A 17,492-nucleotide genomic window follows, 5' to 3' on the forward strand; every position below is an offset into this window, starting at 1 on the left:
CCTTCCTGTTCCTGAACATCTGTGGATGTTATATTAAGCATAGATGTTTCTTGGAATAAAATTTGGTGGTTCTCTTGTTCAATAGTAGGTCAAGGCTGATTTTTTGCAGTGGCTTAATTTCGAATGTTCAGTCAAAAGAGTGTCCACACTATGTTCCATGACACACTGAGCTTCAACTACAGGAAACACAGTAAGTTCCTGAAATGGTCAACAGGCTTGATCTTTGATGTCCATCATGACTTTCTTGCATATCTGTATTAGTTTGAAGATAGACTTAACATTTGCTGATTTGATCTGTTTAGTATATGGTAAAAAAGGTTATCTTTTTGGTTCTCATTGTTGGTCAGTATTGTGGTTGACTCTTTTGGACAAATAAATCACTTGATGTCTCTTGGGGCATAACCAACCATACAGTCCCAACACTTTTTCTAGATGTTTCAAATTTTCCTCAATATTCAGAATTACATATTCCTGTAATATGGCCCTTTATTAAAACTCCTCCTTTCTGTTTATGATAGTGATTCAAATTGCTGTACAAGTAACTGTTGATTATATTAGAAAGGTTTTTCGTTCTATTATAACATCTAAAAATGCAATAATATTTGTGGTTCTCTATTTCCATGGCAATCTTAGTTTATCAAATTAAAGAAATTTGAAAATTTGTCCTCGTTGTTCCTAATCACAAAAGTGGCATCAACATAATGGAACTTACCCATAAGATACACTTCACCACAGAAATAAAGAACAATAGACTGTATTTTAGATGTTTTAATGGAATGAAAATCAAATAGAAAACTTTGGATGCAGAGTATACAAAAAACCAAGTGATCTACATGTCCAAAAAGTGTCAACTGTAATATCCACCAACAACGAAAACTGAAAGGTAAATCTATTGTACCTACCATATATTAAAAATGGTACAGATTGAGACTGATAATATTGATTAATTAATTACAATTACAATTAATTGTATTTTATCTTTAGTTGTAGATGAGTATACATTGAAAAAAACGAAACATAGTGTAAACACCTGTTTAACAAAATACAAGAGGAACTGTAAGCTTGGTCACTGAGAAAATCAGTCATTGTAGACTATCATATAATACAACTGAATTTGAAGGAAAACAGGAGCTTAAAATAGAACATCTAAATGCCATTGATAGTTGTTCATATTATGCACTTTAAATGTCTTGAATATATCTTAAAGTAGGTAAAAGATTGACTAGAGTAATAAATCATCATCAATATCCTGAGTTATACCAAGAAATTTAAATTAAAACTTTTACTTCACAATAAGTAATTATTTTACGAACTGTATAACAGTCATACCTGTAACAAGATTCAACCAAAAATGACAATGTATAATAAAAAAGATAACAATAGTCTTACTATAACTTTGTATTGGTTTTATTGTTTCAATTTAATTTGTATTATATGAATTCAACAACAGAAAACAGAATCATAACTATTTATATCTATGATTCATACTCTGACTACCTAAAATACTATCAGTGTTGTGACAACTCAAATTATAAAAAAAAATATATTAAAAAAATGTAAATAGGTGGTAGTTTATCTCTTATTTATCTATAAACTACATTTTAGGAAATATTGTGAAATAATTTATAACTAAAAAATTAGATCAACAGATCTATTTTAGATTAGATGTTTTCCTAAGTTTTATGATTTTGTCTCTGTTTTATATTGTTTACCTTTTGTCTATGATGTAAAAGTTGTAAATATTAAAAAATGTTATATAGGAAGCAAACATTAATAAAACAGGTCTGATCTACCACAAAAAACATCAGTGCTTAGCATTTGGGACGATTTGTTATCTTGGCTAGAAACAAAATAGAGCTGATGGAAACAGGCATGAAGACCTAAGAGAGGGCAGTAACCAAAGGATTGTATACAAATGAAACAAAAACGAAGTATATGGAATGTACAAATAAGCAATTCATTCAGGGGTAGTACATAACAATGACAACAGCAAAGGGAACACAATATATATTCGAAGAAGTTGAAAGATTTGAGTATTTAGGAAATGTCTTCACAAGAGAACCTGACTGTGAAGAAGAAATATGACAGAAAAGAATTATGGAAGAAATATGACAGAAAAGAATTATGTCAGGCAACCAGGCTATATAATATGCTCTCAAAAGATTGTTCAGAAGAAAAAATATATCTCGAAGAGCAAAACTAAGGACATACAAGACCATAATAATGCTGATAGTGACATATGCTTCTGAAACATGAGTCACTACAAAAAAACACCAAGAGTTGTTATTAGTTTGGAAGTGGAAAATACCATGCAAAATCTTTGGTGGGAAAAACTTAAATGGATAATGGATAAGAAGAACAAATAACGAGCTAACAGAGCTCTATCAAGAACACAAAATATTAGCAATAATTAATTCACAAAGACTTAGACAGTTGGGCCATTTGCAGAAAATGATTCAATTAAGAATTTACAGAATGGCACTATATCTAGGGCACTAGCAGGCAAAAGACGAAGAGGAAGACTGAGGTCAAGATAGAGCAAGGAAGTTTAAGAAGACATGAGAAGACTTAACGTAAAGAACTGGGAAAAAAAGCAACTGACAAAAGGGAGTGGAAAAGAATACATCAAGCCATGGGCCTATTAGGCTCATAGTACTTACATATTATTTTTAAATAAATAAGAGTTTTAAATAAATAAGTAAATAAGAGAGATCTCTTACTTATCTATAAACTAATTTTAAAAAATATTGTGAAATCATTTATAACTGCAAATTATATTAACATCTATTTTTGATTAATGTTTTCCTGAGTTTTATGATTTGGTCTGTTTTATATCGTTTGCTATTACCTTTTGTCTATAAAGCAATAGACATGCTTTGCTGGTTGGGTTGAATATTCTTTCAAATACAAAGGCAAAGGTTTTTTTTTTCAAATACAAAGTTTTCTTTCAAAGTTTTAAGTATGTATTTATATTCCAAATAAAAAATGAAATATTTATTGGTGAGTACTTGTTGACTATTACTTATCAATAATACTATAAATGCAGGTACTTTATCAATAACAACTAAAAAATGCAATAACTGTTATCTTCCAATTTAATTGCCAAACCTAATTTGTTAAACCCATTAAAATAAAATATGAGCACAGGGAAATTGAGATAATAACAATGTCCTTGATATGTAAACTACCATGAATATATATTTTTTTGTTTTATAGCAAAATAGGACAACTGTATGAAATTGAGAATAAGCAAACAAATTTAAGTTAAAAATTAAATCTGAAGTGTCCAAAGATTAAATTAAATTTTGATACTCTGAAAAGAAGGAAATCAAACTACAGTGAAAGCTGAGTGTAACCTAAACACTGTACTACAGAATTCTGTGTGTGACAGACATTTTGTAGATTCCTGGCACATTTTAAGATAAAAATCAAACCTGGGTAACATAAAATCTTCCTTATACTGCTAAACTGGTCTGTAACATTGCAACTGTGTTTTATACAGGTTTCATTTATCATAATTACTTTAGGTTAGGTTCAAAATAACCATAATAGTGGGCACTTAACCACTCTTGCACTTGATCGAAGAGGTCTTTTGTGGCTGCATCACAATTAAAACAAAAATATTGGTGCTGGATAATGACAGTACATGTTTAGAATCATTATGAAGAATCAGAATGAGAACTACTTATTATTTAGAAGGGAATGCAATAAAACAAGTAAAAGCTAAGCAACTGAGATCCTACCTAATACAAAATCTTGTGTATGACAGAAAGTTTCGGGATTACTGGCATATTTTAAGACAAAAAATCTAACTGGGTAACATGGAATCTCATCTTAAGGGATAAATTGGTTCACAACCATGCAATTATATGTTCACACAGGTTTCACTGTAGCATAATACCAAAGAATATAGAAAGCGTCTATATTCTTTGATAATACCAAAGAATATAGCCTCTATATTCTTTGATAATACATAAGCAAAAATAGTGGTCCTGGGTAATTGATGTAAATAGCACTAATGTACAAATGAATATGTTAAGAACTATAAAAAAAAGTACAATATAATTATACCAAAAAGATGAAGAGATAAAAAATGATCCTGGTAACAGATATAGGACAAGGGTACTTTTATTGGCGCCCTTTAAAGGCGATCAAAATCACTATGTAGATATTATTCTAGTATTTCTCAATAGAACAGAAGCACTGGTAAACAAAAAGAACAACCAAAGGGATATATTGATAAGAAAAATTTGACACATACAGCAATGAAGTAAGTAGTAAGAAAAATTGTAAAGTTGGTATATAGGTCGCAAGTAGAATCATTGCCCGAATATGTTAGCACTCAATATTTCACAACGTTGTTAAGATAAATATAAACAAAAAAACTAATTTCGACATATCAATCCTGACACTTCTGAGAATATTCACAATATTAGTCATTGTTTTTTTTATCACTTCCACCATTTTAGAAATAAATAAAACTTGACTTACCTGTCTGTAAAACATTGTGAAAACTGAAGAGGCTCCGTTTGTCCACATTTTCTCAAAACGATTTCTCTGGCTGTGACTGGTACTATTAATTGTTGATTCTTAGCAAGCGAACTGTTCCTTTGTTGATTTTGATTTAACGAAAGACATCTAAAACTATCTTCCAAGCTCGCCTCGAGGATTTGATCTGGTACATAACCTGGTAAAGATGCATACGTAGTAATGCACATACAACTCAAATCAGAGTTTTCTTCGCAAAGATGCATGCAATGTAAATTTTTTTCAAGACGCGCACACTCTTTCAACGAGATACGACTAAATGAACGCTGGCAAGATACAAATTTAATATATACCTTTGAACACGTGAATCAGATACGCAACTTCTAACCTTTGGCTTGTGATTCGGTTTAGGAAGGACGTGGTCGTGTAAAATGTTGACTGTTGGCAATATGCGCTGTCGCTTTGCTGCGTAATATAAATTGGTCGGTGCCCATTCGTTCAAATGTGTTCTAGAGTAGCCCAATTTATTTTTTAACAGAATGCGTCATATTCGACAACATTATTGCTTAGGCCAACTGGAATTCAATGAATGCAAACGGTTTAACGGTCGGCGAAAGAAGCCGAATGATTAGGTCAACAAACAACTGCATTGCAGGCCGGAATATAATAAAGTTTATGTTTTACATGTTCGTTTTCATTTAACCGTTGATTAATTAAGGTGGGATAAGATTTCCCCTATAATATTTCAATCAACGATTTAACAATATTGAAAAAAAAAAAGGAATTTTTCATGGTTATTAGGGGAAAATGTCTTACGATTGCGCCGATACATAATTAAGAACATAAATAGTGGAAGTAAGAAACATGAATAATGCATTCTATTCTGCTTCTTACGAAGCTACATATTTTTTTCTGTATGCCTACTTATAACCAATGACGTATAATAAAGAACCTAAGAGATTTATTATACAAAACAAGGATCATTCAAACAAGAAAGGGCCCAGTCTTTTATTTTAGTTTATTAAGGACCAAACAGGTCCTTCTTGAAATCGTGTCTTTATCAGTTTTCCCGTTTGTGCAGTAACTCTTAAAGGAAAAGTAAAGTCTTGAAATGTGGCTCATAGGTTTTGCTTGGTAGATAAAGAGCCTTATTAAATTTTAAATCAATAGGTCAAAGGTGGCCAAAGTTTCGGACAACCCCGATGAGAGAGGACGTGCTGTCACGTCCTTAATAAATGAAAATACAATAAACATAATGTATGTGATGTGCTGATGTGTATTTTATTCATTATAATGATCCAAAATTGTGGTTAAATGGACACGTGTCTAAACAAATGCTTTCGATATGTCCAAGTAGGTATGTTGGATACTTTGATACTCAGTTGGGAGGAAGTTCCAACTGGAAGGAGACCACGCGGACGCCCTCGTCTCCGGTGGCGAGATAATATAGCAGGGGACCTAAGCACTATGGGCGTGGAGAATTGGATGGAGGTTGCTCAGGACAGAAAACAATGGAGGCATGTTGTCGAATCGGCTAAAACCCACGAAGGATTGTAACGCCACGGAGTAAGTAAGTAAGATACTCAGTTGTATAGTTTTTTAGCTTTAACTTTCGTCCCATATTTTTCATCTACGCCTCTTTTGTATCTTATAGTATCTTGAAATTAAAAAAGCTATGAGGCATTTGATCACAAAACTTATCGATAACGTAGTGATAGTACCCAGAAGATAATTCGTACATAAATTACGAAATACACGTCACAAGCAAAGAGGTTGTGAGAAAGAAGAAATTGAAATTTTAAATAGGTACAATCAAAACAAGAAAATTGGAATTCAATCCACTTTGCTCCAAATGATTATGCAGGGAAAGATCCAAGGAAAGGGAAGGGTAGGAAGAAGTAGAATATCATGAGACTAATGCGGATGTACACCAAACGCACTTTTCAGAGCAGCCGTCTCTAAAGTCCGAATTGCTATGATAATTGTCAACCTCCGTCGCGGAGATGGCACTCGAAAAAGAAGATATTAACATAAATAAAATCATGATGAAAGAATGGATGATGATTTCCATCTTGATGCAGGTCTAAAGTACCTTTCTGAGTGTACTTTTGCCAACGAGAGGGATTGGTAGAGGAAACACTTGATCCAGACTGCAGGGTTCTAAGGGATAAAGTGAACTGTTAAAACTGCAGAAGGGTCGCAATGTGCAATCTTCAACATAACGGCTTTAATGAATGGACAGCAATTATATATATATATATATATATATATATATATATATATATATATATATATATATATATATATATGTTAGTTTTGATATTTCCGCGGGAGCTGTATGTTATATCAATGGTATTCCGGGTTTGACTCCGCGTTAAATGTTGTTGGTTTTGATAAAAACCATTTTGACGACGTTTCGGCAAGATCTCACTTGCCATTTTCAAGTCTCTCTGGATGGTCTGCTTCTTGTCGATGTTCGAGTGGAAGTCGAACCACTCGAACATCGACAAGAAGCAGACCATCCAGAGAGACTTGAAAATGGCAAGTGAGATCTTGCCGAAACGTCGTCAAAATGGTTTTTATCAAAACCAACAACATTTAACGCGGAGTCAAACCCGGAATACCATTGATATAATATATATATATATATATATATATATATATATATATATATATATATATATATATATATATATATATATATATATATGAAGATGACCTACAAAGATTAATTAAAGAATTCGAAGATACGGCGCTCATATACAACATGCAGATCTCAACACAGAAAACTAAAGCGATAGTGATATCAGCGGAACCGAGACGATGTAAACTAGTCGTAAATAACAAAATAATAGAACAAGTGATGGAAACTGAATACTTGGGAATAAAACTGTCAAGCTACGGAAAAGGGGAAGAAGTACAAAAACAAGTGAACATGGCAAACAGAGCAGCAGGATGTCTCAACAATACAATCTGGAGAAACAAATACCTCACAACGGAAACGAAAACCAGGATATATAAATCAACAATAAGACCGATAATGACGTACACAGCGGAAACAAGAGCAGATACGGCGAAAACACAAAGATTACTGGAAACAACAGAAATGAAAGTCTTACGAAAAATAACAAACCAAACTCTAAGAGACAGAGTGAGAAGTGAGGAAATACGAGCGAGATGTGGTATAGAGGAAATAAACGCGTGGCCCAAAAGAAGAAAAGTGGAATGGAATCAACACATCGAAAGAATGACAAAAAATAGAATAGAACGAATAGCAAGAGACAAATCGCCAAACGGAAGAAAATCATTGGGACGACCGAGGAAAAGATGGTCAGACAACGTCAATTGAGGCTAAAAACCGAAGTAAAACAGGTATTTTGCCTATTTATAAAGTAGGAAGAAGAAGAAGATATATGTGTGTCTGTGCGTGTTTATACCAGTATAACAGAAGTCTTTACTGACCACCAAAAAAAAAAGTATTTCGTCCAAAGATCCAGAGCAACACTCCGATAGAAGATAAAGAAATAGAAGAATCACTAAATGCACCATTTCAAATAGACTTGTCGAAAAAAAAAATCTAATATGTGAAAACAGAAATATAATCATCAATAAACTTAACATTAAGAAAGCCCCGAAATATGATCTTATCACAGGTAGAGTGTTACAAGAATCTACAGACTGCTTAAATTAATAACATATATATTCAATGCTGTCTTCAAAGTTGGATACTTCCCGAGAATCTGGAAACTAGCACAAATAATAATCCAACCTAGCTCCTAAACCAAGCAAACAATTAGAAGTCACCTCCTATCGGCCGATTAGTATGCTTCCAATCATCTCAAATGTCTTTGAGAAAATATACGTAAAAAAGCTGAAATCTATAGCAGAAATTATGCACTTAATTCGAGACTATCAATTTCATGACTTCCAGCAAAAACGACACTGTTCTGCTGCCTTCATTGATATGTCACAACCGTTCGACAAAGTCTGGCATTTTGGACTCTGCTACACTACTCTGCTAATTAGGAAGTTACTATTTTGGTATTATACCAGGAAAAAACTGGTCCATAGTTCTATTCTTTGATGTGGCTATTTTTATTTATTCATACCCTCATTTCCTGTTACTCCAATCCTACCTAACCAATAGATGCTTCTTCGTCAGGCAAAACAATGAATATTCTCCCTTAAATTCCATCGAATCAGGAGTACCACAAGGCAGCGTACTCGGAGCCTTTCTGTATCTGCTGTATACCACAGATCTTCCTACTACCCCAAAGGTTACAGTAGCCACGTTTGCAGATGACACAGCTGTTCTATCCTCACATGTCATGAAAACCCAAAGGTGGCATCAAGTCAACTACAAACCTGTCTCAACAAGATTCGAAAATGACTGTCGAAATGGCGCATGAAGGCGAATGAACTAAGTCCACTCATGTAATATCCACACTCCGTAAAGAGATTTGTCTATCAATACAATTAAATAACAACAATTTACCTCAAACCGGAGATGTAAAATACTTGGGAATACAGTAGACTGACATGACATAAACATATATTCCCAAACGCAAGCAGTTAGGATTAAAGTTAAGCCGTCTATACTAGATTATCGCCATCGCATAAAAATTGTTCCCAGAGAATAAACTACTGGTCTATAAAGCTATTTTAAAACCAATTTGGACCTACGGCATCCAGCTCTAGAAAGCCTCCTCTAAGAGCAATATAAATATAATACAGAGGTTTCAAAACACCCGCCCGGTTCAAGACCTCCAGGAAGACCACCTAAAAGATGGTGGGATAGTTGGCAATCTACCTCCCAGAAAATTAACCAGAGGCAGCTTCAGAATTAAACAGATCGAAAGATCTCCAAGAAGTAGAAGAAGAAGAAGAGAAGGTTTCAAAACAAGATAAGGATGATTCTTGACGCTGCGTACTATGTAATCAACTAAAACGAGATACATAAACTCCTTCAGTGAGAGAAGTGTGTAACATATCGCGACAGAGTGTCCTCTAATAGGATAGTCAAACGGTTAAAGAACCAGCAAGAAGAAAGAAGAGTGAAAAAATTCAGACTTGGTTAATAGGTTTATTTAATTAGATATAATGTAAACTTGTATTGTACATATCATACATATTATAAATGTTGGAGATAACCTCATGTAGTTAGCAATAGCTACGCTATAAAACAGAGTGCTTAATGAAGTAACCTGTACAAGTCATATCCTTGTCACCAAGGCAAAAAGGGATATAATGAATCTTTGAGGTAATGACACCAATACTCTCTGAAATAATAGACTACTTATAATGGAATAATAAGATTATTACCTGTGTACTTATGTCTAGTATTAAACTTAAAGAGGCAAAGAAGGAATTAAACATATCCAGGCTGTAAATAAATAGCAAAAATCAGCACAGCGGAAGTGTCAAAAGGGCATTATCATCCTAAAAAGTTACTACCTTTGGTATCCCCCTAAACAGCGATGTCTTCAGCAGTAATAATCTTATTACAAAAACGTTCGTAATATATTAAATGTAAAGTGAGTATTACAATAAAGAAAGAGAGATAGGATAAAAGCTCAAAGCAATACCACGTAAGAGGTAAAGCAATGATGAAGACAGGAAAGGTTGATCACTGATTGTAAATGATTCAAAAATGATTAAGGGGAATTTATGGGTATGACCGGGTACAATATTCAAAACTTATGACCTAAAAACTCCAAAAGAAGTTCAAAACTTTACATGGTGAGGACTTATATGCAATAAAGCATTTTCTCCAGAGGAAATGTCCATTTAAATAATGCATGACTTGTTTTTTTCCATGAATAAGGAAATCCACTTTGCGGAATCTTCATATGTTAAGATAGATCTAAAGAAGTTACAAAATAGTGAAAGATGTTATAAATCAGTAAATATAGCGGAAATTTTCAAACACAGTTTAAATAGAAATTTCATCTAATAATGAATTTCCTTCAAGTAAGGAGCTCTAAGTCTAGATATGCCCAAATTATTTGTTAAGTGTCAATTTTTGATACATAAGAAATAAATACATCCATTGCATCCTCATACGTTTTTGTTCATTCAGTCAATAAACATTCATTGCCGAAATACGTGACTGTCTACATACACATAAATAACATCATACATTCCGGCCTGTATTCGCCTCCTTTTATTAAGACTCGAATTTTATCTCTCTTTAGTTAAACAAAATGCCTATGATACCATCGCACTCTACAGTCACAACAATAAAAACGCCGGTATTTAGTTAATCCAAGTTTCTCGGTATATCCTGATAATTCAACATGACTCACTGACCTTTATTAATCATTTTTAAGTGGAACAACGGATAACCTTTCAAAATTTTGTGTACTTTTGTAAAAATTTATTATCAGCTCATGACTTATCAGTCGTTTTTACAGTCATGTATTAAGCATGGACAAAAATAATGATTTTAAATGAATTAACAAAGATGTTTTCTTTCTTAACCAGATGTTATTACAAAGTGTACAAATACCTATAAGTAAGAAAAATTTAAAATAACAAAGCATAACTATCATCATAACTAAAGCATGATAGTCGAGTGACCGCATATTTTCAAATGCTTTTGGTTTTTTAAATCGATTTTTAATGTTTTCCGTAATTTTAACCTATACTTTATTTCTTAGCGGTTGACAGCACGTTAAATGTTCAGAAGTTGTAGACAGTAGACCAGAAACAAGCCGTGTAGTCACAGTAGCAATTTTATTTACTATAATATATTAGTATTTACTATAATATAAATACTCTTCTTCTTCTTCTTCTTCTTCTTCTTCTTTGTCAACCATTTTCCATCCACTCCTGAATGTAGGTCTCTCCCAATTGCTTCCATCTTTCTCTATCTTGCGCCAATCTAATCCACTGTTTGCCTGCCACTGTTCTTATGTCATCTATCCATCTTTTTTGAGGTCTTCCCATGCTTCTTGTTGTCGTCCTTGGTCTCCATTCTAGAATTCTCCGTGTCCACCTGTTGTCATTATATCGGGCTACGTGACCTGCCCAGCGCCATTTCATTTTTGCAATTTCTTCCACAATATCCCTAATCTTCGTTCTACGTCTTATCTCGGTATTTCTAATCTTGTCTCTTAGTGATATTCCAAGCATGATTCGTTCCATTGCTCTTTGCGTTGTTTCTAATTTTTTAGCAGATTTTTTGGTAAGGGCTACTGTCTCCAAGCCGTAAGTACAAACTGGTAGTATGCATGTGTTATACACCCTTTTCTTTAAGTTTACAGGAATGGAGGTGTTTTTCAAGATATATGCTAATTTGCTGAAAGCGTCCCATGCCAGTTGTGTTCTTTTAATTTCAGCATCTTGATTTGGTTTTCCTAGTTTGATAACATGACCTAGCTAGATATACATAATGTTCAACATTTTCTATGGTATGATTTTGTATTGTTATGTTTGTCTGGTCTCGGTTCAGTATTTTTGTTTTGCTGTAGTTCATTTTTAAGCCTACCGCTCCTGAAACTGCATTTAATTGTTGTAACATATCATTTAGTTCTTGGATATTATCGGCTATTAAAACTATGTCATCTGCGAATCGCAAGTGGTTTAAGTATGATCCGTCGACGTTGATACCCTTATTGTTCCATTCTAGTTTCTTAAAAATGTCTTCTAGAGCAAGGGTAAATAGTTTGGGAGAGATGGTGTCTCCTTGTCTTACTCCCCGTTGTGGTCTTATGGGATTAGTTTTTGTGCTTTCGTCCAGCTTTATCTGCATGGTGGCATTTTCATATATGTTTTTAATTATGTTAGTGTATCTTGAATCTATACGTGCATTTTCTAGAGATTCAAGCACTGCCCATAATTCGATGGAATCGAATGCTTTATGGAAATCGACGAACGCCATATGAATTGGAACATTATACTCGGTGCATTTTTCTATCAGTGTTCTTACGGTGTGCCAGTGGTCTATGGTAGTAAAATGTTTTCTGAATCCAGCCTGCTCGATAGGTTGATAGAAATCGAGCTTATGTGTTAGGCGGTTGGTTATGATTTTAGTTAGTAATTTATACAGATGTGAGAGCAAGGATATTGGTCGGTAATTCTCGATGTTTGCTTTGTCTCCTTTCTTGAATAGTAAAATGACTTCGGAGTTGTACCATTCTTGAGGAATCTTTCCTTCATCAATTACTTTATTAAATAAAATATTTAATACCTGTTCTATTTTTCTTCCACCGATTTTCAACATTTCGACTGTAATTTTATCCTCTCCCGGACATTTATTCGTTTTTAGTTGATTTAGGGCCATTCTTATTTCATAGTCGGTTATGTCCGGTATTTCTTCTGAGCCGGTGTTAATTATTGTTCGTTCAGTACGTCGTTGTTGTGGTTGTGTATTTGCCGAGTATAATTTAGTGTAGAATTTTTCAATGGCCTCGCTTATTTCCTTTCTGTCTCGGACGGTGACGTTTTTCTCATTTTTTATTTCTATGATTTTTCTTGTGCCGTTTGAGTTTTTTGCTTTGAGTACTTTCATATTGCAGTTATCTTGTATTATATTTTTTATTAGATTGTTAGTATAGTTTCTATGATCGTTCCTAATTTCTTTCTTCACGTTTTTGTTTAAACTTTTGAAGCTGTCCGAAGTTCGATCTGTTCTGTTTCGTCTTTCTTTTAGTAATTTAATTGCATTAGGTTGAAGTTTAGATGTTTTGGCTGTTTTCGTGTTTGAGCATATTTTCTTAACTGATGTTGTTACAGTTACTTTTATTTTATTGGCTAGTCCGTTTATATCCATTTGTCTCAGTGTCTCTACTGATTTTAGTCTTGTGCTTAGCTCTTTTTGGTATTCCGTTTGTTTTTGAAATAGGACATCGGTGGTTGGGTATCGTTCTCGTTTAATAAGTTTGTTTCGTTCTACTCTCGTCTGTATTTTAATATTCGCTCTAACCAATCTATGGTCACTTCCGGTATAGAATTTGTTTAGTACTGTCACGTCGGTGCATATGTTTTTGTTATTGGAGAGTATATAGTCTATTTCGTTCTTAGTTTTCTTGTCTGGGCTGATCCATGTCCATTTACGTTGTTTAGATTTTTTAAAGAAAGTGTTGAGACAAAATAAATTTTCGTTGTTTAAGTAGTTGTACAACATCTCACCCCTTTCGTTCCTGTTGTCCAGCCCAAAGCGACCGATATATTGTGTGTCGCCCTCTTCTTTTGTTCCAATTTTTGCATTAAAATCTCCTGTGATTATTACGAAGTGTGATTTTTCTTGGTTCCTTGCTGTTGTCAGATCCTCGTAAAATGATTCAGCTTCCTCGTCTGTTGAGTTTCCTGTCGGTGCATATCCATGTATTATCTGTAAGCTGTATCTGCTGTTCAAAGCGATGACAAGATATATGACTCTGTTTGATACTGCACAGAACTTCGTTACTTTATAGGGAACTCGTTTGTTTATCAGGAACGCTACACCGCCTATGTGATGATTTTCTACGGAGTTTTTCTGGTATAGGTGGTGACCAGATTTTAAGATGGTACATACTTCTCCTGGTAAGCGAGTTTCACACAGTCCAATTATATCCCATTTGATATTTGAGAGCTCTTGTTCTAGTTCGTCAAGGTGTTCTTGGGTCCTCATCCTATAAATACTCACTAGATCTGAACTACAGCTAACAAAAATTTAACGTAGGTATACCTCGATGAGTTTAAAAATCTAATTATTTTTGAAGTAATTAGGCAAGTATATTGACTAAATATAAAGGGGTCAATAGACGGCTTGTGGTTAGTCTGCCGATTACTTTCATCAATTAATTATCACCAATAATTCAATAAATTCTTACAACAAAACTATAACCCACCTTCTTCTTCATGTGCCGAGCTCGATTATCGAGCGTTGGCTATCAAATTGGCTATAGTAATTTTGTTGACGGCAGCTCGGAAAAGAGATGCAGAGGATCTGTTAAACCAATCTCTCAGGTTTCTAAGCCATGACGATCTTCTTCGACCTGGCCCTCTTCTTCCGTCTACCTTGCCTTGTATTATTAAATGGAGTATATTATATCTCTCTGCGTGGCGCATAACATGGCCAAAATATTCAAGCTTGCGATTTTTAACTGTTTTGACGACTTCCGTAACTTTTCCCATCCGATGCAAAACAACTTCGTTACGAACTCTATCCACCCAACTTATTCGCAGGATTCTCCGATACACCCAGATTTCAAAGGCTTCCAGTTTCTTGAGAAGTGTATCCGTCAAAGTCCAACCTTCGACACCATACAAATGAGTAGAGAACACATAACATCTCACTAATCTAATTTTCAGACTTAAAGAAATATTGTTTCCACATAACAGTTTCTTCATCTTAAAGAATGCAGCTCTGGCCTTCTCTATCCGTATTCTAATTTCTTTGCTCGTGTCCCAGTTCTCATTTAGATTACAACCAAGGTAAGTGATACTGTTAGTTCTCTCCAGTTGTTAAGCATAAGCTGTTACCACTTCCGGTTGTATTGGCGTTTTACTGACGACCATCACCTTTGTCTTTGCGGTGTTTAGCTTAAGGCCATATTCATCACACGTTGTGGTAATCCTATTAATTAGATGTTGAAGTTCTTCGTAATTGCTTGCAATTAACACTGTGTCATCCGCATATCTCAAATTATTAATATTGACGCCATTCATTTTTATACCACATTGAACATTATCCACTGCTTTATTGAAAACAAACTCAGAATAGATGTTAAATAGTAGCGGCGACAAAATGCAGCCCTGCCTTACCCCTCTTCGTATTTGAAGTTCTTCAGAAGTGTCCCGGTCAATCCTGACGTTTGCACGTTGATGCCAGTAAAGGTTTTTAATAATGCGTAGGTCTTTATCATATAACCCACCACATAGTGGTATACAGTTATAAACATACTCAGACCTTTCAACAGTTTTAATTAAAACTTGTCACATATTCGTCTGTGGTCTGTGGTTGGAGCTCTCGAGATCTTAGTTTTTTCGGTTTTTTTTTCAATTATTTCATCACTTACTTTACTAATATTTATTTACAAATTGTTCTTTAGCTTCATTATGTTCTCGTTCAGACATCAATTTTGTTGATCTTCCCATTGGTCATTTAGTTTCAGTTTCCTCTGTCGCACTGGGGAACAATCCTGTATTTCAACAGTCAGTCTATTTGTATTGGGCTGGGCGTTTTCTTTTTTTTCTGTGAGAATTCCACTCGAGGGCAGTCTTTGCAATACATGAGCTACTTTTACGAAGTTTGTGGCCGATCCATCCCCTTTTTGGATTTTATTACATTCTCTACCACCTTCTGTTCGGTCAGGTGTAGCGGATTTTCGTTTCTGATGGTGTTCTGAGGTAAAAAAAAATTGAACAATTCTTCATAGGCATCCGTGTAATCTTTGTCTTTGTGGTATATTGGCCACACCTCTAAACGGGGCTGAGCATGCTGAATGCTTGTTAAGCTTTTCGTATTCTCAGACGAATATCGCCTTCCGTGCCGCCGCGAAAAAAAATTGTCCACATTTTCAATCTGCAAGTTGTTAATAGTAAATAGTATGTTATTTCTTAAATTGATTCTCATGGATTTGGTTTTATTAATATTGATTTTTAAATCTTTTTGAAAACTGTAAAGTGATGCCAATTGGTAAGCCACATCTTGGATCCTTTGTTCTAAGAGGCAGATATCAGCGTATTCTAGATTGCTTAGTTGTGTGGTTAACATTCATTGTATGGCTCCTGTGTCGAGAGTCTAGTTTGGAGTGAAAGTAATCTATGGCTATTCGCGATTGAAACTGAATGTAGAGGGCAGGTCGATTGCAGTGTCATGGCCGATATAAATGGTATAAACAAACATAACAGTCTATAATTTACCATTGCTTTTGCATGTTTAGTTTGGTTTAAGACGAGTTATTTTTATCATTTAAAAATGGAAATTAGCCTAATGATATTTTTGAGTACTGTGGTGAAGCAAAGAGACCATTGGTTGAAGGGGAAGCAGTTTTCAAGTGATGAATTCTTAAATTTTAACTTTGATGTTTGGAACTGGCTTGTGTATTGATGAATCCAGAATCCTATTTTGTGTATGCCGGGGAACCCAGAGTATAATATTCTGTGTAATGTTTGTCTTACTAGTTCAGTATCTATTCATCTAGTCGCAGAACTCGTCGTTGGACCATGGCCATTTTCTTCAGACTTTTAGACATAGCATCTGTCAATTCGTTTATCGCTCACCAAGCATATCGAGATAATGAAACAATGGATCGCTATGATTACCACAAACAATTAGGAATGATGTTGGTACAGCAAGAAATGAAACGTAGGTTCCAAAATTCGAATATGCCACGTGACGTCAGATTTTCTATGCAACGTATACTTCAAATGGATACTCCATGGTAGGACTTCAAATGGATACTCCATTTGAAGTCCTACCATTTGAAGAAAATAAAAGAACAACGTGCAAAAGATGTCCTGGCAAAAAAGAAATAAAAACCACTCATATTTGCATAACGTGCAAGATTCCGATATGTTTACAATGCACGGCAAGAGTTTGCAAGGAATGTGCCACTTAATTTTTTTGACAACTTGATCTCTTGCAGTTTTTTTCACATGAATGTATAGATTTTCGTTAATACTATTTTATGTTTCCTTTATGATTATATATTAGGTTTATTTGTTTAAAAAAAATCTAAATTTTTTTTCAAGGCAATTATGGCTGTTTGTTTCAATGGACCAAAAATGTTACCAAAATTATCGCTTATTAGATTATTTTTTACAAATCTTGTATTTTATTACTAAAATAACTCATTTCACCAGTTCTCCCATATCTAGACACTACAGAAAAATACATAATGTATTTTTTTTGTGTTTTTTTATTAACTTTATATTTTGACTCAATTTTATAATGACCGGTAAAAAATACCGGGTCTCTGTTGTTATGTACTAATAATGGTATGTCTGTAGTTAAGGGTTAAATTGATTTACTCTTCTCTCCTTTCATTACCTCTGCTCTCTTCTGATCAGAACAC

General features: G+C 34.1%; 1 protein-coding gene across 1 annotated transcript in view; it reads right to left on the bottom strand.

The window, feature by feature from the left end:
• The window catches only part of Haspin (haspin), a 68,807-nt gene that overhangs the window by 31,364 nt on the left and 19,951 nt on the right, over positions 1-17,492 (bottom strand). Inside the window, exon 3 of the mRNA XM_072523821.1 lies at positions 4,492-4,687. Coding sequence (XP_072379922.1) covers positions 4,492-4,687 — 196 coding nt within the window. The remainder of the gene's footprint in view (positions 1-4,491; positions 4,688-17,492) is intronic.

Source organism: Diabrotica undecimpunctata, chromosome 2, assembly GCF_040954645.1.
Source record: "Diabrotica undecimpunctata isolate CICGRU chromosome 2, icDiaUnde3, whole genome shotgun sequence".
NCBI classification, from domain to species: Eukaryota; Metazoa; Arthropoda; class Insecta; order Coleoptera; family Chrysomelidae; genus Diabrotica; species Diabrotica undecimpunctata.